Source organism: Lepisma saccharinum, chromosome 17 (assembly GCF_977018435.1).
Source record: "Lepisma saccharinum chromosome 17, izLepSacc3.1, whole genome shotgun sequence".
Lineage (NCBI taxonomy): Eukaryota > Metazoa > Arthropoda > Insecta > Zygentoma > Lepismatidae > Lepisma > Lepisma saccharinum.
In genome coordinates, this window is record NC_139245.1 from 56,883,963 (window position 1) to 56,909,642 (window position 25,680).

A 25,680-nucleotide genomic window follows, 5' to 3' on the forward strand; every position below is an offset into this window, starting at 1 on the left:
GGCATGACAAAGACGGGAGAGATCCTAAGCTTAAGGAGGCCCGAAAAAAGTAAAAATTGTTGTATTTTGCATGTGAAACATTTACGGAAAAAAATGCGATAACTTGCTTGGGCATTTTGATTAATTTCTTATTTTCTTGAATCAAAAGCGCTTTGACTTGTCTTCTTTCTTATGACCTTGCACTCCCAATTTCAATATGTTAACAATAAAGAACCTCCAACTGCCACGGAGCAAGATGTGAGGCATTAAAATGCGTGCGTTTTAAACTCAAGTCCGGCATGGATGATATTAGCAGTTCTTGCTTCCTTCCTACAGCTTCAGACGCAGCGACTGCCCTCTGTAGCGAGTAAGAAGATGATTTATCGTCCGAATTTCCTGATCAAGTTCTAAGTTTCAGGAATGTACTTAAATCTGAAATCACCTCAACAGCATCCATAAGTGCTCTGGCAAAGTTTCTTCTGCTTGATAACTCTGCCTTAGCTTTCCGTTTTCTCTGTATCCTGTACCAGTACCGCCTCGTGTTTATTTCTTACTCTTTCAGTAACAGCCACGACAGAAGAACTCTCTCTCTCAAACTTGAAAATCACGAAGAACTTCTGGACGCTAGTGTAGAGTATATATAGTATGATTCAGGCAAATTTAGCGGACTCAGTATTCTAACTGTCGAACGTGAAAGGGCAAGATCTAATTTTGTTGTGAAATGAAAGTGTCATTTGCAGCCCAGAAGTGAGCTTTCTGTTAAAAGGGGCAGGGAAGGGGATAAGTAAGTACTTGCCTTTTCTTCTTTTCAATACACAAATATAAAAGAAAGATAAATTGTAATCTATGAAAATTAACAGGTAGAGGTTCGATTTGTAAAATTATTCATGTAGATGTAGCCGCAACCAGCGATTCAAAGTAATTACTTCAATTTCTTGGAAGAATCTGACAGTACACGGGGGACCCAAATTTGTTTCTTGCGGGTACGTACTTGACGATTTTGTTTGCGTCAAATACTTAGTACTACAAGAACATTTCAGACGTATAAAACAAAATGAGATTCACAATTATCATCTCACCTAAGTCCTAAAATTAAATATTAATTGGTACAATGTATGTGCAACAAAGTCAAAATTGCTTTATTTTTTAAAAAAAGTCAAATTTGCTGTACCAATTGATTCACACGGAGCAAATTACTATAATTTAAGATTTGTTGATATTGAAACCTATTGTGTCGAGGAGCTAGTAGCTAGATAATTTGGCGCCCTAGGCAGGATTGTGGTTTCCCCCTTCTACCAAGGACCGACATTTTATGTGCGTCCTTTGACATTTTCTTCTTATGCGATGGTTTATGATATTTACAGATTATTTAAATATGATAATTAATTTTATGACGTATACTTGAAGATTTTCTATTGATTCATATTGAGATTTCAAATATAGAGAACGTATGGGGCCTCGCATTATAATCTCGCCCAGTGCCTCGCGATATGTGGGTGGCTATGCCACTGGACACTGAAATCAGATTTTGGATTCTACTGTTATCCTAAAGCACAGTCGTTGCTGTTGTATGGTTTTGTCTAGATAATTAGTTCAGATATTTCTTACGTAGTCGAATACTTAGTAGCTACTCTCGTCTTTAGTTCGAGTGGTCTTGGTGGGCTAGATTCCCGATTGGAGTACAGTCTGTTCACACAGGATCGTGAGGTCAATTGAGGAGATGGTAGCCGATTCCAGTAAAAAAAAAAAAAAAAAATCTTGACAACACGGGTAATGGAGCCTAGGATTTCAGCTTACGAAGCTGACGTTTTACCGACATGGACAAGCCGCGGTGTGGAAATCATTCTATCCTGATGATTTCTCCTGAAGATTGCACCTTTACCTGTCCGGTTCCAAACTTTGTATGTCCCTTCTCTCCCATTACATTCATTTGAAAGCAATACGCTTCATGGTATAGTGTCTCTATGCTGTGCACATATTGCTCACAGACTAAAGTTAATGTTGTGTGTGCATATTAATGAAGATGAAGACGTGCTTTTGTGCAAGGTTAATGTTTCCCCCTAATGATCATCGTGCTCTAGCTTCTGTCAACATAGCAGATTCTGACATGTGGCGACGAATATTATAAGTCAATGGCACATACATAATTATATTTTTAAACTAACTATTTGACGAAGAAGAGTGATTTTCCAGGAAAATATGAAGATCCAGCCTGTATTGATTTTGAGACTTTATTATCCTACTTTTGTGTTCAAATTACAAACTAGAAAAGCAGTTTGCATACGTAAGAGAAAGAAACATACGTGATCCTGAAGTCACATCATTCGGGCTGTTACGGAAAGAGATAGATATTCTTATTGGTTTCGATTGTTTATTTTCTTCCGTCCGCATCTTGAATGTCAATTTGAATTATTTTTTATTAGCGTCGCTTTCATTCCACTTTTAGTTAATCGCGACGAAGAAGATCAATAATATGTGAAAATTGATGAAGGGACACTCGCAAAGAACACCCATGCTCAGGTCGAATTCGAACCCGGCTCCTCTTGATGAACGTCGACGTTGCTGTTACAATAAGCTAGGGAAAGAGGTAATGGAACCACCATCCACTCCCGTCTGCTTTCAAATGAATATGAGCTTTTTTTTTCCCCAACCGAAGGGATTGAGGCAGGTTTTTTTAGATTAGTTATGGGATACTCAGTATCTCGAACATTTTTTCCCGCCATTCTCTTGTAAAATTGGACATCGCATTGCATTAATAATTAAAATGCAAGGCTTTCCTGTAACAGTTTCTTTTCACTCGGCAAGTCAGAAAATTCTCTGCATCCGATGAAAAACTTTAGTGGTAAGCAACACTGCAGTGCTTTTTTTCCCCGAACCTTTACAGGTTCGGCTGGACCTTTGGCACCCGAATGGGCGATTTTTTTAAAAAAATCCTCTCCATTCGAAAAACTGCTGTGATATTCCAAAATATCAAAAATTACATCAGCTTAGAATTGCTTCTAGAGCATTGACGTGAATTTTCGTGTAGTTTTCTTTCACTGTTGTCTAGATATTATCAATAGTTTAATAGACTTACGTAATCACTAAATCACCCATTCGGGTGCCAAAGGTCCAGCCGAGCCTTAAGTCAAACGAATGTGCAAGTTTATGTGAACAGAAGTGTACATACACTGTCGCAGAATATGAAAGCTCTCTCTCTCTCGCATCTCAATGTTTTGACAGCCGTGTATAGGAGATTACGAAGTTGCACTTCAAAATGGAAGCTATTTGAGTGAAATAAACGCATGTACTTTGGTCTTCCGAAAAGAATGCCATTATCACAAGTCAGTATCATTGCAGAACTTCTTATGGAAAATAGTGACCTCCAGATAATGCCAAGTCCAGAACTGGGATCGCTTGAACATATTTACGAAAAAGACGTACATATTGAAGTTGATTCCTTAAGTAATAAAATGTTTAGTTACCCTTTCATATTCTGAAAGTATTGCTTCCAGCTCGAAGACCATATTCCACGGATAGCCCGGATTTATTTTTTAAAATACTGTGTACATTTTGGAATGATGCATGAAGTCAAGTAGTTATAAACACATGTTTGAAATATTAATGATTTCTCTCGCTACTTGATGGAACAAGTGAAATGTCTTCTCTGGCAAAATGACTGCCAGAAATATTCTACTATAATACTTCCAATATTCTATTCGCATCAACAATCACATGTGTAGTGAAAGCGCCTCAAGTTAAATCTGAGAACTGGTTTATGGAACATCAGCAAACGCTAAAGAACGAAGCGGTTGAAGATTTTATTATTGGGGGCGTCCATCCCTTTTCAATATCAGCTGCCACAAGAAACTAATCGAACGCAGTGATTGATTCATTGATAGAATTTGGGTTTTAAGTCCACTTTACCACTATGCCATCGGAAAGACCCTCTCCCCAAAATGCAAACAAGAATTTGCACATTTGACGTCCTGGCTTTACACGTACCCATGGACGTCCGGAAGAGAAGGGCAAGCACCCCCCCCCCCCCCCGGAAATTAATGTCCACCTAGAAATTATATATTTCACACATAATTTATTTTCAGTCACAATAATTTGTTAATTATTATAAATTCGTTGAAAAACATGATAATTTCAGACAGAAATAGTGTTTTTTGAGGGGCCATCACTATTAAGGGTGAATGTATGCCTCCTTTGCCCCCCCTGGAAAAAAATACCTTGCTGGCCCCTCCCTGGAAAAATTCTGCGTACGTCCATGCACGTACCAGTATACTATTATTTTGCAAAGGCAACTGTGTATGCTTCGAAATCACAAGTAAAAACGTACCTAACAGCCTGTACTTTCCTGGCCATGTTCAAACTAAGTACGTACTTATATATACACTCACTATGAAGCAGGCTTGAATATGCACTATTATACAGAGTGTCCGAAAAGTCACGCAACCCGGTGTTTACGACCGTATAACGGAATAGCGAAACGGAATTAGAAGAAACGCTTTCTGCCAAGAGAATGCCCTCTATATTGGGAAAATTTAGAGAGACAAACATATGTAAGAACATGCATGTTTTAATAACAAATAAGCAAAGTGTTGCCAAAGGCGGGAAAAAAATATTTGCAAATCGTGTGTATTGATGCACAGAACTCACTGAGGTAAATTATTGCAACATTTCACAATACCAACGAACAATTTGGATGGCCATCTATTGAATTTGACAGAAAAAGAACTTTGACGAAGTTTCAAAAACATTGCAGAAGGGAATAAATGGGCTGTTCCAAAAATCGATGTTTTCACAATATTACGCAGGACACTGGCAACACTGTTGGTGTCACGTGTCACTAACAGACGTGTTTCACCTCAGGCTATCACACTAAGGCACTTTTAACGACAAAGGAGAAAGTTGGTTATTCTCGAACATATGCAATAAATTACATACACCTTGCAACCCTGAAATGTGGGTATCCCTAAATGCTTCTCTTACCCAAGAATATGACGATGTTCGGATATATTCTTCAACAATAAACACTCTTTCCTGTGTAGAATATGGCATTTTAAAAACACACACACGACGTCAGCATAAGTAGACACAATCTGGAATGCCGTTCGCGGCAAACAGCAACCACCTAAGGCACAGAAAACATAACATTGATACACGTTCTTCTGTACCCACATTTCAGGGTTGCAAGGTGTATGTAATTTATTGCATATGTTCGAGAATAACCAACTTTCTCCTTTGTCGTTAAAAGTGCCTTAGTGTGATAGCCTGAGGTGAAACACGTCTGTTAGTGACACGTGACACCAACAGTGTTGCCAGTGTCCTGCGTAATATTGTGAAAACATCGATTTTTGGAACAGCCCATTTATTCCCTTCTGCAATGTTTTTGAAACTTCGTCAAAGTTCTTTTTCTGTCAAATTCAATAGATGGCCATCCAAATTGTTCGTTGGTATTGTGAAATGTTGCAATAATTTACTTCAGTGAGTTCTGTGCATCAATACACACGATTTGCAAATATTTTTTTCCCGCCTTTGGCAACACTTTGCTTATTTGTTAATAAAACATGCATGTTCTTACATATGTTTGTCTCTCTAAATTTTCCCAATATACAGGGCATTCTCTTGGCAGAAAGCGTTTCTTCATATTCCGTTTCGCTATTCCGTTATACGGTCGTAAACACCGGGTTGCGTGACTTTTCGGACACTCTGTAGTAGAAAGCGAGCAAGACTCGCAGTATGAAATCTGACATCTTTGTTCCTGAAACAGTTTCTTACGGAGCTAACGGCGTTGAGTTTATGAAAGTGTTTAATTTTATCTCAGGCATTTATATTGAGCAAGGAATCTTTCCATCAATTGTCTTGCCTCAGGTGTTAACGAGCAATAAAGTTTAATGACAATATTAATTTATAAAGAAGAATTAGTTTCCAATTCTTGAAGTGAAGGATATGGCAAAGCATAAGAACTGCAATAAAACTGCAGCACGGGATGCTTTGGAATTTCAAAATATAATTAATTAAAGAAGGCTCTTTAACATCCTGTAGGAAGAATTTACGTTTGCGTTCGACGGTTGCCCAAAGAGTGACCCCATAGTTACAGACTAACTCTAGACTTTTTAAACCCGAAGGCTTATGGCTTCAGCAAAAAATTATAATTAATTATAATTATTATTATTATATAAAATTATAATTTCCAGCTGCATGTGGTTAAATTCGAATATTTTGAGGCAGGAAACTTTCCGCATTCTTTATCCTATTTCAAGTATTTTTTGGGCAAATCCAGCCTCCTACAAAATAAATATGGTTCAAAGATAACTGGAATTGCTTTCATTTACGGCCGAGTAGAGAACAAATGACGCTGTGTCTCGAACTCAAAGAAATATGAACAAAAAAGTAACACGAAAGAATCCTCAGAGACTAGAATGCATCATATCACCCACATACCCAGAGTTCCAAAGTCCGACTCTAAGGGTTGGGTCGATCAAATAAAATTAGCAGATGCAGAAACAGATTGATAATTAGGCAAACATGAAACAACAGTTTCTGTCCAAATTGAAACACACACGTGTTTGCAGTGCAAGTGAAGTGAGAACCAGCTCAACGCTTGATTATGGATGTACACTGTTAGCTACCATCGAGGAAAATATCCACTGAACGATTTGGTTTGACGCATCGCAGGATTTAGGGAGCTTTCAGAGCCAAGTGATAAGTGGACTTTGTCACCTAGAAACGAACTTCGAAAAAATAAATGCAACCTTTCGTACCGGTGTGTGTAGACAAGACGCACGTGTTACTTGTAGCTTGCGTATCACTCTGAGTAGTTTTCTCAATAGCGCGTATTGTGTCGCCCCTGTCTGTTTTTGCGATGAGCAGGGAATGCTTTCATTATAGCCTGGAAGAAAAAGAGGGTATTCAAAGGTGTGTGCAGTTGTGGTAAAGTGTCGCTTGCCACATCGGTCTGAAAGCTCACTCAAGGCTTCCAGAGAATTTATATTTGCAGTTGTAAGTAATAAGAAACTTATAAAATTCGAAAACATACGAGATATTGAACGAAATAACATCAACAGCTTCCTCAGTGCCTGAGCCATTCCATGCGAAAGTGGGAAAACAATGTTAATTTATTTTTATTCAAAGTATGTTTTATTATACATGAAATAAGAGAAAACTATGCAGAATTTGGAATTATTAATACAAACATTAGTTTCATGCCTTTTAAATAACATTGTTTCAAACCAATTACTTTTTATACTAGAAGTGGTATTTTATGTGTGGTGTTTCCACTTAATTTAGTTTAATTATGATATAGGATATTATAAAATAAGAAAACTAAATTTATTCTAATTTTGTTCTAATGGTGTCATTTATCCCTATATTTTAAGCTCTGAGGTATTCAGTTCTGAAACAAACCTTAGTTTGAAGAATCTATTTATGATAATTTCCATACCCTTTGAATCCTAAAAAGTAAATAAAATGCAACACCCGTCACAGGCAAAACATGTTTATAAAAAGGTATGTAGTAATATTTTTAGAAACTAAAAGCATGTAAATGTCGAGTCAAGATCGCTTTGTGAAAATATAATGAAATTCTTTCAGTAAACCCATATATTTCACAAAGTTATCTGAAAGACTGAGAAAGCTTCTAAAGTCATGCCTCAGAAGTGTCACACCCATCACAATTACAAAAAATGTATTTTATTGTAATTGAAATTGTGTAGCTGAAAATTGAGATGGAGGAGGAATATTCTGAAATTAAATAACTTTCAACAAGGAAAATGAAATTACAGCAAAACTTCTCCTAACGGACACAGCTTAATAGCGGACACCTCTAAATTACGGACAATTTTAAATTCCCCGGCAGAAATACATGGGGTTTAATGGCAATATTACTTCTCAATAACTGACGCGAACACTGAAAACTACCTCCCCAACGCAAATAGAACTTCTTAATAACGGACAGCCTGAAAGAAAACTGTCGCAATTCCTGAAATCCGACACAACAATGGTCAGTATTTCGAACTAGCGCGCATTGTTTCATGTTACACCGAACGTATTCTTTTTAAAAGTGCATGCACTAGACAGCATTCTTTCAAAAAAAAACATTATGTTCGTAAAGTACGTATTGTAATATACTTATTCTATTGTGCAACATTCTACAATTTTTTCTACACTTCTTAATAAGAGACATTTATTTTCCGCCCACGCCTATCCGTTATTAAGAAGTTTTACTGTATATGAATTGGTATAGTGATATATTTGAAGGTGCTAAGAAAATAATTAAAGAATTTAATGGAATTTTCCCTTACCCATCTTTCATGTACTAAAATACTTACTTACTTTCGTATGTTAATTTGCATTTCATGATTTATGACAATATGAAGCCGTGCAAAGGACGCAAGGTATAATGTACCAGGTTAATTTTCCTTTATGGCGTAAAAGTTTTCTTGATTTAGAATATTAACTCACCTGTCATTAGGTACAAGAGCTGATTCAGAAATAACTCTTGACGTTGTAACTGGATCGAGTTCAACTCCTGCAAGAAAGAGCACAGAGTTTAGTTGCAAATTCTACAGTGTAGGGAACAAAAGCTAATATCATATTTTTACATCTCGTTTCTGTATAATAATACCACTTAAGCAGAAGTTCCAAATTCAACCGTTCGCATCCGCAAGGACACTCACAGAAACACGAAAAGCAGAAAGAAATAAGCAAATCAACCAGAAACTGTCTTTATGGTAGTTATATTGTATTAAAGTAATAGTCGACTTACATGGGCAGGTCATGTGTCGTGAATAGGAGAGGAAAGAAGAGTTTACAGGATTCTTGTTGGGAAACCTGATGGAAGGCCAAGACGATGATGGAGGGATAGTTGATATGCACCTAAAGGAAATCTGTAAGGATGGAAAAGATTGGACTGATCTTGGCCAGAATAGGGACAGATGGAAGGCTTGCGTTGTTGCAGTACAGCGCCTTGAATAACGTAGTGTGGAAAACCACCCAAGAAACTGGTTCCCCGAGACGACGACAAGTACATGGCAGTGCGATCGACCCAGGTGCTAATTTTGTTATGAAAGTAATGCGGCTTAGTTAGTTTTTTGAATATATTGTGTAGATTTGTTTCTCTAGAAACGCGGTAAGTGAATTGATGGAAACAGTTATATTTGTGAAGTGATTTGCAGTCACGAAATGGCATTAATTTGGAAAGAAAAGTAAAATAAAATTATTAAATAAATAGCATGCGTAACACAAGAAGAAACATCGCAATGTGATTCCGGACGTCAGGTCTTGGACTGTGTATTAGAGTTTATTTTTCTATGTTATTAGAATATAAATAGTATCCTGAGAGATATTTCATACCGAGGCGACAAACCACAAATGTCGCTTGAAAGCGAGCAGTCGGAAATCAATGCAGCCTTTCGAACCGTAGGGACAAAAGCTCTGACTGCACAGTTTTCTCAAGGAGATTTTACACCAAAGCGACACGCGATACGAGGATTTCACACCAAAGCGACACGGGTCATTCGGTCCAAGGCAACTTTCATACCGAAGTGACACATGTTGCTTGGAAAGGAGCCAATCAAGAGCGACATTTCACATCGTAGCGGCATGACGGGAAGCACAGGCCAGCGTTCGGTTGGTGAAATCCTCAAGCGATAAGTGTCGCGTGCCGCTTGTCGCTTTGGTGCGCAATCTCACTAAAGCAAGACACTCATTGCATCGCGTATGCGCGAACAACAAACCACGGCAACATGTTGCAAGCTATTGAGGAAATGGCCCAGTTTGAGCGACGCAGAAGCGACAAAGCGACACGTGTGGCTTATCGTGTCGCCTAGATCTGTTGTTGTAATGTGCGGTTTATTGTGTCGCCTATCTGTTGTTCGCAAGCAACGCTTGCTAATAGACTGAAGGCACCATGTCGCTTGTGACTTAGTTGGGAACTCCCCCTGTAGAGCGTTGCTTCGGTCTGAGCACCCTTCCTTTAAGGAGATTTCCGACCGAAGTAACAAGTAGCACGCGAATACGCCATATGAACGTGTCGTTTGCTGTTTGGACCCTCATGTGCAATGAATGCTATTTTACAGCCTGGAAGTGTGTGTCGCTAGTGTGACAGTGTGAACATCCCGTGTCGCTTGTCCCATTGGTTTGAAAGTTTCCTTACACTCATGTCGATGGCACTAAGAAAGTTTTGTGGGGTTCCCCTTGTCGTTTCATGCAATCATCATTATCATCATCGCCGCGATTAGTTTAAAGCGTAAGAAGAGAGACAGTAAATATCAAAAATACAAATGCTTCAGTGTGTATATCTTTAAAAGAAATGATAATGATGATGATAATAATGAACCTAATTCATACACAAAAATTTAGTTGCCAAGAACATTCCACGCGTATTTTTTCTCCCGTGTTATTAACGAAAGTATGACGATAACAGGACGTGGTCGACTGTCTAGAATGTTCGTTAATATCTTCGAGACCACTGTACCAAATATGATAGCAATTATCACATTCATAGAAATGCTTCATGTAAAAGAATCAGACATTGCAGCGAAAACTCCATTTTCTTCCATTATAAGCAGTCGAACACCAAGCACCGGGGTCAACACCAGCGCCTCTAGCGGATCATTGTCGACTGGAACCAGCCAGAGAGCGCAGAACCATGCCGTTTTCCACACTACGTTATTCTAGGCGCTGTAGCTGCAGCCATAAACCTTCGGGTGTAAGAAGGCTAGAGAGGTAGTAGTAGCAGCAGCAGCACCACCAAAAAAGTTTCGAAGTTACAGTTACAGTCGGTGGACTTGACAGAAATTCGGCACATGTGGTCACTTCAATAATGCAGAAGAAAGTTTTCCATACATGTTAAACGTCGGTGTATTATGCAGTGTGTCTCCCTAAAGTTCTATGAAGAAAAGCTGTAAAAATAAGTTATTGGGCGATTCCAAATACCCACACTCGTATGTCCGTGAATGACTGCAGCCCCATGTAGCACCACCTGACCTTCGCCCATGTCAAAACACACTCCGTCTTTCTGAGATGGTTCGAAACAGACGGGTGAGATTTGCTGCTGTCCTGATGCGATTGCGATTACGGAATTCAAAGGTCGAAAACAGACTTGATGAATTCCCATGCGAAGAAGTCGAAAGGGGCAGGGGACACTGAGGGTCGCCATTTTTAGTGGTCCCATACCTATCCATCTTCCCACAAAGGCTTTGTTAACATATTCACTAACAAAGAGTATAATTTCAAGGTTTTCACACTAAAACACACAAACACACACACAACCATACACAATGTAATACTGGGAAAATTTCCAATTGAGTGAATTCCAGTAATTCCTATCGAAGCATCTGCCTACACACACACTAACAAAACCGAAATTATTAAAAAATATACGGATAAAACGTCACCTTAGAAGTAATGTAGAATTTAATTAATTTGGGAAACGGCATAAATGTAGATTGAAGTTCGTGGTGGACTGGTGTACTTAATAGACGAAAGGTAACTGAAAAGTTTTGAGCCTGACCTAAGTAGTAATGAGGGGTTACCTTGTAATACACAATCACTAATTCTTTATATGAATGTAATTAGAATGTTCATCAGTTGATTTTCTTTGTTCTGAATAGAACGTTTTGCTCATGCATATATGCAAATAGAGCTCCAAAGCATCAAGACTTCATTTTCTCTGGCAAATCGAGTTCCAGCCAGGTAATTTTTAGTTTAGGAGACATATAATGGTCCGAGTGAACCATTACAGGTGAGCAAGATGGGCGCGGAACAAGTTGAAAACCACACTTATTTACTTCGTGCTAGTAGCGGTGACATGAGGTGGTGCATTAACGGCATGGAGCAACACCACTTTTCTCAGCTTTCCTAGCTTTTTCTTTCATTGCGTCCCTCAGTTTATGGTGAATGATGAATTAATATGAAGTATGACTATCATCTCTCCCTTTCTTCATGGTCAAGTTCAAAACTTATTCAGTGACCACTCGTAATGAAATGTAGCGCTATTTCCTGAAATTAGTGTATACCTGTGGTTTAGCAGTTAGGAGAACCTTGATCCAAATCCTAGACAAAACAAGTAGGTTTCACCCAGAAATAGACTTTCACCATGTCGCAGATGACATCTTCAGCCATCGTGCAGTATTATTAATATGTGACGTAAAAAAATATAACACAGAGGCAATTTATTGTAAAATTTACATAAGTTAAGCGAATGACCAAATGTTGTGATAACTGTGAGAAAATTACCCATTCCATTATATGGATTAATTGCCAACTTTACCCGTTTTGTCTTCCAAAACGAACAGACCTCCGTGGTGAACTGGTTAGCACAGCACGCTACGACACTAGGAGTTATGGGTTCGAGTCCCGCCCTGGGTATGGATGTTCTTTGTGAGTGTCCCTTCATATCATCACTCACCCTCATCTTGAAGTAAAATAAACCAAATCAATCTTCCAATGTGTGCTATCTACACCTGTTTTCTCTTTCTTATGTGTCTTAAGAAAGACAATCTATAAAGTTTATGAAATTCTTTAGTATTTAATTTAGTAAATTGTGTATTAGGAATAGTTTTAACTACGTGGTAGTTGCTTGGATTTATTCTTGGGAGGCTTAACTTACGCAACTATTCTGATAACAGCTGTTAAGTCCTACGGCAAATGTCCACCAGAAGGTTCAGTGTCATTGTGATAACACACAGGGGATGTGGACACTTTCACGTAAGCCTTTGTGTGTGAACGTATGTACCTACGCGATTAGAGTTCTTAGCACCAGTTCGACTGCTAACACGCACCTGGCGTACTCTGTGAATGAATACGATACGCACAAACGACGGATGAGACAGTGTCTGAAGCACATATCTGACATAACGAAACATTCTTTTATTAGAAAAGAAAACTGTTGCTAAACAGAGAATTATGGATTACCAAATTTAATGCACTTTGAACATTTTCCGGTACAAAAAGTAAAGTTTCTCAATGCAGTTTTTTGCACCAGTCAGTGGACGGGTTGCTATCCTTTGGATAGTGATAAGTCGAAATTTGAAACTAATCGGAAAATTAAGAATTTTGAGAAAGACGAACACACTGAATTAACATCGTGCACAAAATAGGAAAATCTAAGTTTTAAAATGATTTACGGACAACCAGTAGCGGCGATTAGGGAAGGGGGTTGGTGTGAAGGGCAGCTGCCCCCCATTTTTTGTCACTGCACTATACTGAACCTTATGCAACAAGGGAAAGTAAACTGTTATCCCCCCCCCAAAATTTTGGCACCCAATCGCCGCAACTGCAGTCAACAAGTGATAATGCTATCTTTTGTTGGTGATCGAGAACATAATTGAGGACGGTTCAAATCAAAATAAAATACACCATTACGCTGGATCTGTGTTGTACGAGTATAGTTACACCATATGTAACAGCTCTGTAAATAGTGCTATACGTACATTCTTTACCAACACTAAGTATTCACAGGGAGCAAAATACTTGTGATATATATTTTCCAGAATATAAAGTGATAGTTGAAGTTTGTACTAATATTATCTTGTGCTTAAATTACTCTCGGTACAGAAAGAAGTGCTTGTTCATAAAATGGCTATGCTATAATAATGTCTTGGCTCAGTGGAATTAATTGTGCCACAAAGACTCGGTGAAACTATAGAACAAAGTATGAAAACTTCCACCATTACTCTATCCACTAACGGTATAATACAGGGTGGCTCAAAAAGTCACTTAACACCCCCGGTACAAGGCCACTCCAGAGCGCAACATGGAAATGGTGATGATCAATCATTATCAGGCCAAAGGGGAACCACATTGACCCCACCCGCGCGGTAGGCGGCCATCTTGATGTCCGCCATCTTGAATTGAACTTCATAATTTTAAATGGGAAAGGGGTGATATATCAAATCAAGCTAGAATTTTACGAGAAATGCAATGGTGAAGGTTTTTTAACGTATCTTTAACCAGTAAAAAGTTATGACTGAATTCTTGTACCAATTGCTCCTTTTCGAGGTCTTAGAAAAATGCCTTAAAATTTGTTTAGCGCATCGTTAATGCATCGAGATCAAAGTGATGTATAGGGAGAGAAGTTCACATGCCATTGCACACGATTTTAATCGGATACATCCACGAAGAGCTGCGCATTATGAATGGTTGTCGCGAACAATTTACAGTGTGACGCTTCCATTGAATTAAAAGTCCTTCACAGTGACAAGGCTAATATTAATGTTCATAAGGAAATTCATAAACAGAATATGCGACCCTTGTAATCTGATAACTAACTTTGGACAGAAACTGCTGCACAAAGTACCCATAGTGTTCTGGTGCTCCTCCCTATTGAAAAAACAACTCTGTAAAAAGTACCTTCTTCCATAAGCAAGGATGAATAAACCTGTTTATTTAACAAATCCAAGTAGCCCTAAGCATTTAAGGTTCCGTTGATGGAAAACTGACTAACCAATCGTGTTCCACACAGCACGGCACACCATTAACTTACCAGCACTAACCATTCAACTTTGATCTGTCGAAAATGAGTTATCAGATAAAAAGCGTCAAATATTCTGTTTATGAACATAAACATTAGCCTTGTCACTGTAAAGGACTTTTCATTTAATGGAAGCGTCACACTGTAATTGTTCGCGACAACCATTCATAATGCACAGCTCTTCATGGATGCATCCGATTAAAATCTTGTGCAATGGCATGCGAACTTCTCTCCCTAGACGTCACTTTGATCTTTATGCATTAACGATGCGCTAAACAAATTTTAAGGCACTTTTGTAACACCTCGAAAAAAAAAAAGAAAAGCAAATTGGTACAAGAATTCAGTCATAACTTTTTACTGGTTAAAGATACGTCGAAAAAACCTTCACCATTGCATTTCCTGTGAAATTCTAGCCTGATTTGATATATCATATTACCCCCTTCCCATTTAAAATTATGAAGTTCAATTCAAGATGGCGGACATCAAGATGGCCGTCGACCGTGCGGGTGGCGTCAATGTGGTTCCCTCTTGGCCTGGCAACTATTGGTCATCACCATTTCCATGTTGCACGCTGCAGTAGCCTTGTACCGAGGGTGTTAAGTGACTTTTTGAGCCAGCCTGTAGAATGAACTATGGAGATAATATCGGAGACAGAGAGAAGTAGTCTACCAAGGGCATAAATTGCACGGGGGATAGAAATTAATTACTTCTAATCCCAGAAAATTCACTCGTTTCGAATCTAGACAGATAAAAACTCCACACTCAACTATACGCAAAGTTCACATGAATTTGGGACTATTGGTAGAAGTAGCACTTTGTTCACAAGTGATAAATCACACTGGAGCGACTTTCTGAAGATGAAGATTGTTTCGATCGTACTTGTTTTCCTGGTGTGGCTATTTTTCATTATCTTTTATCGTCTTATTTTTTATCGCACGGGATATCACGGACCGAAACAAGGATCCGGGATGTAATTTTCACTCTTTCTGCCACCTTATCAATTTTTGGCATTTGTGAAAACATGTGTAGCGACCACTCGGGGCCTCGCATGGGATTCATACACCAAAAAAATGTAATAAATAGACGTGAGAAAAATAGATGAAAAGGCTATTTTTTGTTGGCAACAAAACTACAACATTCTGTTTTATCCTGTTTTTAATTCTAGTTGATCGTAACAATTTGAATGAATACATCAAATATTTAATACTATAAGAACATTTCAGAAGTATACAACAAAATGAGATTAAAAATTAATATCCAATGTCTTAAAATTCAAAATGAACTGACAATGTGAAACAAGTCAGAATAGCTATATTAAAAAAAAAAAGTTATATTAGCTGTGAAAATCAGCGGAACTGAAAATTGTTCGAGCTACAATATTCGCTTCATCAATGAATAGTGAGCATTTCGAAGTAAAAATTGTAAAACACTAGACACTCTCGCGGTACATTAGGTACATGTTAATTCCGATGGTCTTTCTATTAATGTGGTCTTTCTAAACGCGTGCCAAATTGATAGACACCCTGTATATTTCCAACGTGTTTTATTCATAACTTTGAGAAAGTTAGCTGTGGAGATTTGATTGATTTTACTTCACTTCTTTGCCACTCTTAGCTAATTGCGAAGATGAAGTTGAGTGACGATATGATTGATGAAAGGACACTCACAAAGAACACAGCCCAGCCCGGGACCCTTGGCGGCGTCATAGCGCACTGTGATAACCACTCCTCCAGGGAGGTCGGCTTAGCTGCCGATGCGAGCAGTATCATAACTATGTACAGTGACGGACACTTCTGAGTTGTAACAATTCCATCGCGAGGCAATGAATTTGTTGCAACCCAGGAGTGTCCGTGACTTTACAGAGAGGAGTACATTGTCGTTGTTAGGGATACATTAAAAAAAAAAAAAAAAAAAAAAAAAAAAAAAAAAAAAAAAAAAAAAACACGCTGAAATTCCCGCAATTTTCACCCTAGCCTGATAATCAAGATTGTATCCTTTATAGGTGGGTTTCATGTGACGTCAGGATGCGCACAATCGCCATGTTTGTGGCCAATTTTATTTGGGTTTGCAAGAAAATACCCACCACGTAGCGTTCGTAACATCTACACAAACTGCTTGTTTGTTCTAAATCACGAATGCCTGTGTTAGGATCTCTCGCCCTGCTCGAAGCCACAATGCCTTTTCAGTTTTACAACTACCTAGAATATGAGACAAAAATGGAATATATAGCATAAGAAATTTAGGATGCACGTGAGGGTTTCCATAACAACCGTAATTCTCTCCTCCACGTACAATTCCACCGACAGAAATACATGTCTGAGAAGAGAGAGGTTTAATGAAAACAAGAGGATGGCCAAAATAAATTGTGCAAATACTTCCTTTGTGCATTACATTAAGTGAGCTACCTACACTGACTTTACGATATGGTTATTGGAATTTATTTCCGTACCTCTTCCTAAAGCTTTTCAGTTACACGTTGCCAAAAGCGACGCTGGTGGTGTGAATCAAAGGCAATCCCGAGCAGTGGCTTAGGGCCGTCAAACTCAATTAAGCGATAAGCATGTTTGATGTTGAATAAGGCCTTGCACTAGACGGGAATGCGCAAAAAGAACAACGCTGCGGGCGAAACTGATGTCTGCCCCGAAAGGTCTTCGGGAAAAATCGATTGGGGAGGCAGAAAATAGATAAAGCTAGTCTAGGAAACTGTCTCTTTTCTAGCACACAGACTGCATGAAAAGGAGAGAATTGCAAGGAGAAAATTCGTGCAAAATGCTACTTTCTAAATAATCCAGAAGTAATGGATATGAAGTAATTTTGTCAGATGAATAAACAGAAAGAAAAGGAATTTTTCTTAGCACTGTAGGACAGCAATGTTTTAAGAAATTTCCTCACGTTTTTGTCCCTGTAATAGAATGCGTAAATATGACCAGGCAAATTGCTTATCATTATCATTAAGTTTGCTCTTGCATTCTATTTAAAAAGGTAAAGATACTCCCATGCATGTACAGTCGTGAAAAGAAATGCTTCCCCCATAAGACTACTGTTGTTAAGGCTCTATGGGGGAAGTACTTTTTTCCATGACTATACACACATGCGATGAAGGCATATGGGGGTGGTGTGTAGGTAGAACTCCACATATTCTTGATCTCGGCCATGGTTGGGATGATGTGATCAGCATCACACCGCCTTTACCCCCCCCCCCAGGTTTGCCCCAGTTACTCATTGATATGAGGCTGAATGGGCCTCAGAACTGCGCTGAAACAGGAAAATTACTAGAAATATTTCCTGGTCCAGATCACCTGCTACGGGATTCAAACCCGTATCTCGCGCGTGGCAGTCAGACGCCTACAGACTTTTTTTTTTTAAAGGAAAGCCCCAAGCGGAAGCTTCCCCTATTACACTTCATTTACTCATATCATTTCATTCAAATCACTATTTCAGGACTTTTAGAACATACAATCAGAAACATCCATGTCCGAGCCGGAAATTGAACCCGGAACCCCTGGCGTTGTAGCGTGATGTGCTAGCCACTCCACCACGGGGGCAGACTAGACCACCGCGGCTCAAATAGATAGAAATAAAAATATAAAATTTGAAGGACAAAGTGATTATTAACTTATTATCTGTCTTGTACTAGGACGTAGACAATATTGGCGAACACGGTTTCAGAGAGGTGTAGTGGACTTTTGTATAAAATTTGCTACTATTCGCGGTAATACACACTTCAGTGGCGACTGTGTGGGTAAGTTACTTGACTCACCAGCTCCCATCCCTACACAGGGAAAGTACGCGCGAGTGTTTGCCACTGGTAAAGGTGGATTTTAGTTTAAACATGAAACAATATAGAAAAAAACTTCTTCGGTTTGAATGAAACATCCAAACCATAGCTTCCTTCCACAACAGTGATATGTGACCAGCGGCGGCGCCAGGATTATCATCTTAGGATACTGAGGGTCTGCAGAACGAAATTTAGAGGGTACGATATTGCAAATCAAGAAAACATGAAACACGCATGTATCCTTTAGCCACTACACCAAATACCAATCAACTTTTAGTTGGAATCTATGAAAATATTCCAGTGAAACTGAAGATTTCATTTTATATAATTTTCGTTATTAAGCGTCGCTTATCTACTTTTGGCTAATTGCGACAACAAGGATGAGTGATGATCTGATGAAATTGATGAAGGGGCAGAGAGAACAGAACGATTTCTGTAGAAACTGCCGCCAGTACAGGAAAGTAAATGCGGGTTCTCTTGCAGGGTTGATTCAGTGCTTGCCTATTGTATACAATGACAGTGGTCTCACTTAAATACCTAACATTCGACGCTCAATATGACAACATGAAACGAATTCATTAATTAGTCCTTTCGGTTAAACATAGATTTTGAAAAGGAGGTGCTATGCCCTTCGCACCCCCGCCTCTCCCTCTGGCGCTGCCCTTGGTTGCGACATGCGGCATATGCATCCAACGTTACACGGCTCGTGCTACTTGGATGTGCAAACTCCCTTACGTACGTACAGCCACGGATACATCCGGGTTGTAACCACGCCACTTTCATTGGGATAATTACAAACTATAAGCGCTCATGACTGGACGGATGCGTGTACATGTGGGTAGCACAAAGCACATAACGAATTGACAGTTTGCAGAACACTCGAAAAATTTGTTACATTCTCGTCTTCCGCTTTTCATGTTATATTTCAATACTATTTGAAGAGTATACGGGAAAAACTGATAAGTCCAATTAAATCCATTTGCTGTTGTCGATGTCATTAAATAGCTCCGTCGGTGTAGTCTTGTATGCTGTAACTGTACACACGAAAAACTCGTTCAGTCCTGATAAATGTGGAAGTTTAAAAGTGGTATACAATGGAAAAGTAGGGAGTCTTGAAAAGTTTGAATACAATCTCCTCTAAGAACAGGAAAAATGTGATTTAACAGGTCTTGCCCATGCAGTCTCCATTGTGAAATACAGATTTAACATTAATAATTTATTGATTTATTTTACTTCGCTATTGTACCACTTTTGGCTAACTAGCGAAGACGGGGATGAGTGATGAAGTTGATGAATGGGCACTCAAAAACATCCATGCCTAGGCCGGGATTCGAACCCGGGACCCCAGGCGTCGCAGCGCAATGTGCTAACCACTACGTCACGGCGGCCGGATTAACAGTAATAATAATGGTCAAGGTATGCATCTGTGAGAACTCCAAATTCCTTCTCATTGACCATTCCAACAACGATTCTTGCGATTTGGGTATCTCGACTCCTGGTTGACTCAAATTACAACCGGGGTGTAAGGGGTGACGCTTCCACATAGTGCACGCAATTAACCTCACCTCTACGTAGTACACCTAGGACTGCATTTTCAAGACTAACGAGGCTCTGGCGTCTTGGCCTACGACAAGTATAATCCTCTGTAGGGCTCTGTGTGTGTTGTCGTGTGTTATGGATTTACATGTGCTGAATGGCCCTTTACAGTCTCAGCGTTTAACCCAGGAAAGAATATTTTAGTCCTCAGACAGGTTTTTATTTTAGTTATGTTAAGGGGCTGGGCCGCAAACAATGTAACGTGTGCAAAATAGCCTAAGTGCTGACGCACTCTAACTAACTCCCTAGCCTTCTTAAACCCGAAGGTTCATGGCTGCAGCAACACAGGCCTTCCATCTTTCCCTATCTTGAGCAAGTTCTATATACTCTTTTCCATCCCTACCGATTTCCCTTAGGTCCATCTCAACGTTGTCCCTCCATCTTCGTCTTGGCCTTCCTACAGGTCTCTTACCATCAGGTTTCCCAACAAGAATCCTGTAAACTCCCCTTTCCTCTCCCATTCGTGTCACATGGCCTGCCCACCTAAGTCTTCTTGATTTAATTATTCTAATAATATCTGGACATGAATACAAATTATGTAGTTCTAAATTATGTAACCTTCTCCACTCACCTGTATCCTCATCCCTTTTAGGTCAAAAGATTTTCCTAAGGATCTTATTTTCAAATACTCTCAATTTATGTTCCTCTTTCAATGTAAGGGACCAAGTTACACATCCATATAATACTACAGGCAAAATTACTGTTTTGTATATTTTAACTTTTAGTTTCTTAGATATTAAACGAGAAGACAAAAGTTTACGAAGAGAGAAGTAACATGCATTTCCTGAATTAAGCCTACTTTTTATTTCCTCTTTAATATAATTTTCACTTGTTAATATTACTCATAAGTATTTGAATTTCGAAACTGGTTCAAACGAGTTGTTATCAATAATTAGATTTTGATTACTACCTAACACTTTGTTTCGGCCTGTAAGCATATATTTAGTTTTCTCTTTGTTAACTTCCAAACCTATCTATCTCTTTAGCAGTTTTGAAAAATATTTTAGCATTATTCTTAATTGTATTCACATCATCCCCCAGTAAGTCTACATCATCTGCATATGCTAACAACTGAGTCACACCATTTAATTTTAGTCCTTCTTTAGTTTCTTTTACCTTCCTAACAGCATATGCTGACGCACTCACAATTTTCAATTCACTGAATCAAATTACAATCTTCCTTACTGTTTTATATCATAATTCTACTCCTTTTAGTACATTTCCTCCCTCTATAAGAAATTTACAGATACATAAAACATCTTGACCTGTCTCCTTGTAAGTAAACGCAGATTCGACTTCTTACGTCGTTGCCTTGTAATCAAGGGGTCCCGGGTTCGATATCCGGTCTAGTTTGGGTCTCACTTTAAACTGTAGGTCCAGGTCCGATTAGCCTCTCTGTGCATAAAGTGTAATTTAAAAAACTCAGTTTCGACTCCCTTTTATATTTGACAAAGTTCCAAATTTAGGTAAAAGTTATTTAAGAACGAGTGTTAAAAATAATTGCAAAGTCTATACTTGGAGGGAGAGAGAGAGAGAGAGAGAGAGAGAGAGAGAGAGAGAGAGAGAGAGAGAGAGAGAGAGAGAGAGATTGTATATATCCAGGGTGCAAAATCCCGAGGACCGGGGGGATTCCCCCAATCAAACTTTTTCGGGAGGGGGAGAGTTTTTGTTCTAACAACAAAGACAAACAGTTTTGAAGTCGAATATGCTTTAGTGGAACAATATTGAAAACTTATACAAAGAACGGACAACAAAGAGGGAGGACACTGAACCTAGAAATCCAGAGAACACAGAAATTAGTCAGACTTGTTATTTCTTCTTCATTTCTCGTCGCCTTTCGTCAGCTACCGCAAAGCATATATACATATACAAATAAAACACGTATTAGCATTTAGATGTGAATGTAATATTACCGTCTTAATGTCTCGTAACTTTTGCCCCTCCCCCTAGTCATGCAAATCACTGTCATGACTCGAATTTTGACTGAAGGACAGTCTATATAATACATATTTTATAATATAATTTAATTTTTTAATAATTGGCATACATTATATATGTAGTGCGTGTGTGTGTGTCTGCCTGTCTGCTCCTTCCCCTCCCCAGCTATCTGCAGTGATTTCGCACCCTTGCATATATCCCAATAATTAATTTAATAGTTCAAGTGCTAAAGAAACTTCATGGTTTATTGGACAGCAGTGGATAGAATAAAACTGGCATTTTTATCAGAAGAGAAGCCTTGGCTATGAAGTCATTCGGAAGATGACTTAGGGAATGACTCCTCTGCTCCCCAATCCAAGCCCTCTTGTGTCGTTACAATCAAGATATTCCTCTCCTCGTTTTGGCTCCCTCCAATTACGGTGGATGGATCCGAAATCCTCTGATGCATTTATCTCCCGCCGCGGCCCCTTTTTATCTCGTTTGCTCTGGAGATCCAGATCTAGTTAAAAGACAATGACCCAGCCTCTCAACGGTAATCAATTTATCCTCTCCATGTCTGGCTTGTATGAGTTTCAGATGTTGCCAAGGTCCCAGAAAATCCCTTCGAAACATCTTAGAAAGTTGCTAGGTATCCGTTTTCCACGAACATAAAGAATTTTCATTTCCAATATTTACCGAGTTTCTGAATTAAGTCCACTTTATGCACACTAAGGTTAATCGAAAATGTATCCGAATTACTATGTGCCTCCACCGGGTATCGAACCCGAGCCCCCGGCACAGAGAACTCGAAATACATCAAAGCGAATTTGATGCACTTCAAGTGCATCAAATGACACCTAAACGTGTAATTAGGGATTTTTGGAAATTCTTTCAGGGTTTGATGCACTTTCACTCCATCAAATGGAATTTCGACTGTGGAGTGTGTCTTTTGATGCATCTTAAAATGTCATGATTTGATGTTATGCATATTTTTCAATTTATGAACAATTCTTACGAAGCAATTTTTTGTTGAATGTACGTGTTACCTTAAAGAATATAAATGTTGATTTCATACGATAACATGAAATGAATTTTGAATTTATCATCTCACAAATTGGTCCAAGTAAAAGATATAAAATATCAAGAACGAAAGGAAATATATTTGAAGTAACTAAAATTTATGTCAAGGCGATTATAAGGCGACGGCATTACCACTACAGCATCGGGGACGCCTTATTTCAATATTTGCACTGGTAATTTATTATTAGAAAGCAATCTCCTGAAATTATTTTGAGTGTTTTAATGAATGGCTATGGCCGGGTTAACGAGAGATAAAAATAAAAGCTTGATTTGAAAATGCATACTATTAGTCAGTACCAAAACAAAAACATTAAGATGAAATGTGAGATCTTAATGGTAAGAATTATACATGAAAAGTAGAAATGCTGTAGAGTTGATTAAACCATCTTAGGAGTGAGCATCTAAGAGGAAGTCCAGATCTATCACACGTCAGAAAGTGAATGTTATTGTAATGAGAAAAGAGAAATCTAAAAAGAACCATGCACATTGGTGAGAACGCGAATTGTACAGCCAGCGGCAGATGTAACGCATAGTAGGCATATCATCCATTGCTACTCAATCCAATCTTTTCCTTTACAACATGAAAGGCAAGGAAATGTACTGATAGTAATGGAGGAGACGTTTATGTGTGTTGTTGAAGCGTCCTTTTCAATTACAGTGAATGAATATAGTGATGTGCAATTTACTTACTGACTGACTGATTTGCCTTATTTTACTTCGCCTTTTGTGCCTCTTCTGGCTAATTTACGAAGATATATGATGAAATTGATGAATGGACACTCACAAACATCCATCCCTTGGCCAGGATTCGAGCTCGGGCAATTTACTTACTAAAACAGGTTCTCTGAAATTGAAACGAACTTGGAAATCTTCCGTATAATCATTGGATATTTCAGGAAAGGAACATTCACCAAGGTTGAAGGTCAGCAATACTAGGTGTAACATTATGAATATAGGGGACGCACCTATCCCATAACTTTTTAGAGCGAGTTTAGGATACAAAATTAACGTAAAGTGGATATAGGATAGAATGAATATGTGCAGTCACAGACACTTCTGGATTGTAACAATCTCATTGATTCCCAAAGCAATCGTTATAACCCGGAATGTTTGTGACTGTACATAAAGTTACAAGCATACGTCACACTTAATTTATGCATCTTGTCAATTTGTTATAAATTTCCACAATTTCATTCATCATTCTCAATACTCTACATCCTTTCCTTGACTCTCTATTGCCAAAAACTGAGAAAACTGAAGTATACATTTCAGACAGCAGTTTTTTTTCATTCGCTATGACAAGATAAACTAATTCATACACACAGTTACAGTGACTTATCTTAATTTGATGGTTGCCCTCGTTTATCTCTCTCTCTCACACACACATGGAAATATTTAAAATGATTTTATTTATGCAAGGTTCTGTAAATAGTTTATTAAAGGAACATGCAACTAGTGGTAGGAGTGCGGATGAACGTGGCGGGTGACGATAATCCCACAGTCAAGAAAATTTTCCTAAAGCATCCCCAGCTACTGCATTGCCTCCATGTTGATCCCTACAAGCACCCCCCTCCCCACACTCGACCAAGGAAGCTTCTGCCTCGAGCACTCCATACAACATTTATTCTTGCGTATGACCTGTATGCTTATACAGTCATCATAGTTTCCCGTACTAATCTGACATGAAAGATACAGGGAATCAAACCCGGTTTTTGTGTTTGCAAGTCGGGACGGAAATAGCATTAAGATAAAATAATAACAATAAGTGTCACCTTATGGGGGAAAACTGTCCATAAATAGCGGAATTTGAACCTATCATCCTTTACAAATATACAAGAAATCAGGGACGTAGCTAGGTTGATCAGTTTGGGTAGGGGTGTGCAAACGTAAGATTTTTCTATCAAACTATTATAAATTTACGAACTATTTATACATCATATAGGCCTAAACTGTATATTATGTATACATATATATATATATATATATATATATATATATAAATATTATTGTAATCAAGGAATTCCGAACTCTATACCCGGTGGAGGCACATAGTGCTTCGGATCCCACTTTAAACTGCAGGTCCTGTCCCGATTAGCCTTAGTGTGCATTAAGTGTACATGGCTTTTTATACATCGTACAATGTTGCTTCCTTTCGCCCTACTTTTACAGTTTTTCTTCCTAAGAATTCCACTGAGTATAACACGCTACGAAACCAGAGGTCCAATGTTCGGACCTTGGACAAGAATGGTTGTATCATGTCTATCCCATCGCCATTCCTTAGACTCGTCATTCATCCTCATCGTCGCATTTAACCCAAGAGGTAGAAAAGCGACGTAATATAGAAATATCTAAATGATTGATTTTGTTTATTTTACTTCGCTTTTCTGACACTTTTTGGGTAATCGTGAAGATGAAGATGACAATGAGTGATGTGAAATTGATGAGAAGACATCATAAAGAACACACACGCTCAGTCCGAGATTCGAACCCAGGACACCTGGCATCGTAATGCACCTTGTTAACCACTGCACAACAAATAGAAACACAAAATGCTTGATAAGTAATTTGCTTTTCCATAACTCATGATTATATTATATAACTATTATTCGTTGTATGACTAGGGATTAATTATATTTGTATGTCTAGCCAACCTAGCCACCACCTAAGCAGCAGCAGCATCCGTATTTGCAGGTGGAGACTAAATGAAGAAAAGTCACAGAAAGTCAGAAAGATATACACATTTTGTAACATAATACTTATAGAGCATGCAGACGCCTGTAAATAAAATTGTTACATTCCTAGTTTCCTTCCTTAATTGAAACGTGATTTATTCTTCATTATACGTACATGAGATCAACCACCCTGG

General features: G+C 38.5%; 2 protein-coding genes across 2 annotated transcripts in view; both read right to left on the minus strand.

Moving 5' to 3' along the window:
* LOC146001756 (uncharacterized) overlaps positions 1–25,680 on the minus strand; it is a 222,365-nt gene that overhangs the window by 99,800 nt on the left and 96,885 nt on the right. Inside the window, exon 2 of the mRNA XM_083139468.1 lies at positions 8,431–8,497. The gene's annotated coding sequence lies outside the window, so the exon portion shown is untranslated. The remainder of the gene's footprint in view (positions 1–8,430; positions 8,498–25,680) is intronic.
* Positions 1–25,680, minus strand: part of LOC146001425 (uncharacterized) — a 75,012-nt gene that overhangs the window by 5,708 nt on the left and 43,624 nt on the right. Inside the window, exon 2 of the mRNA XM_083138743.1 lies at positions 8,431–8,497. Coding sequence (XP_082994869.1) covers positions 8,431–8,497 — 67 coding nt within the window. The remainder of the gene's footprint in view (positions 1–8,430; positions 8,498–25,680) is intronic.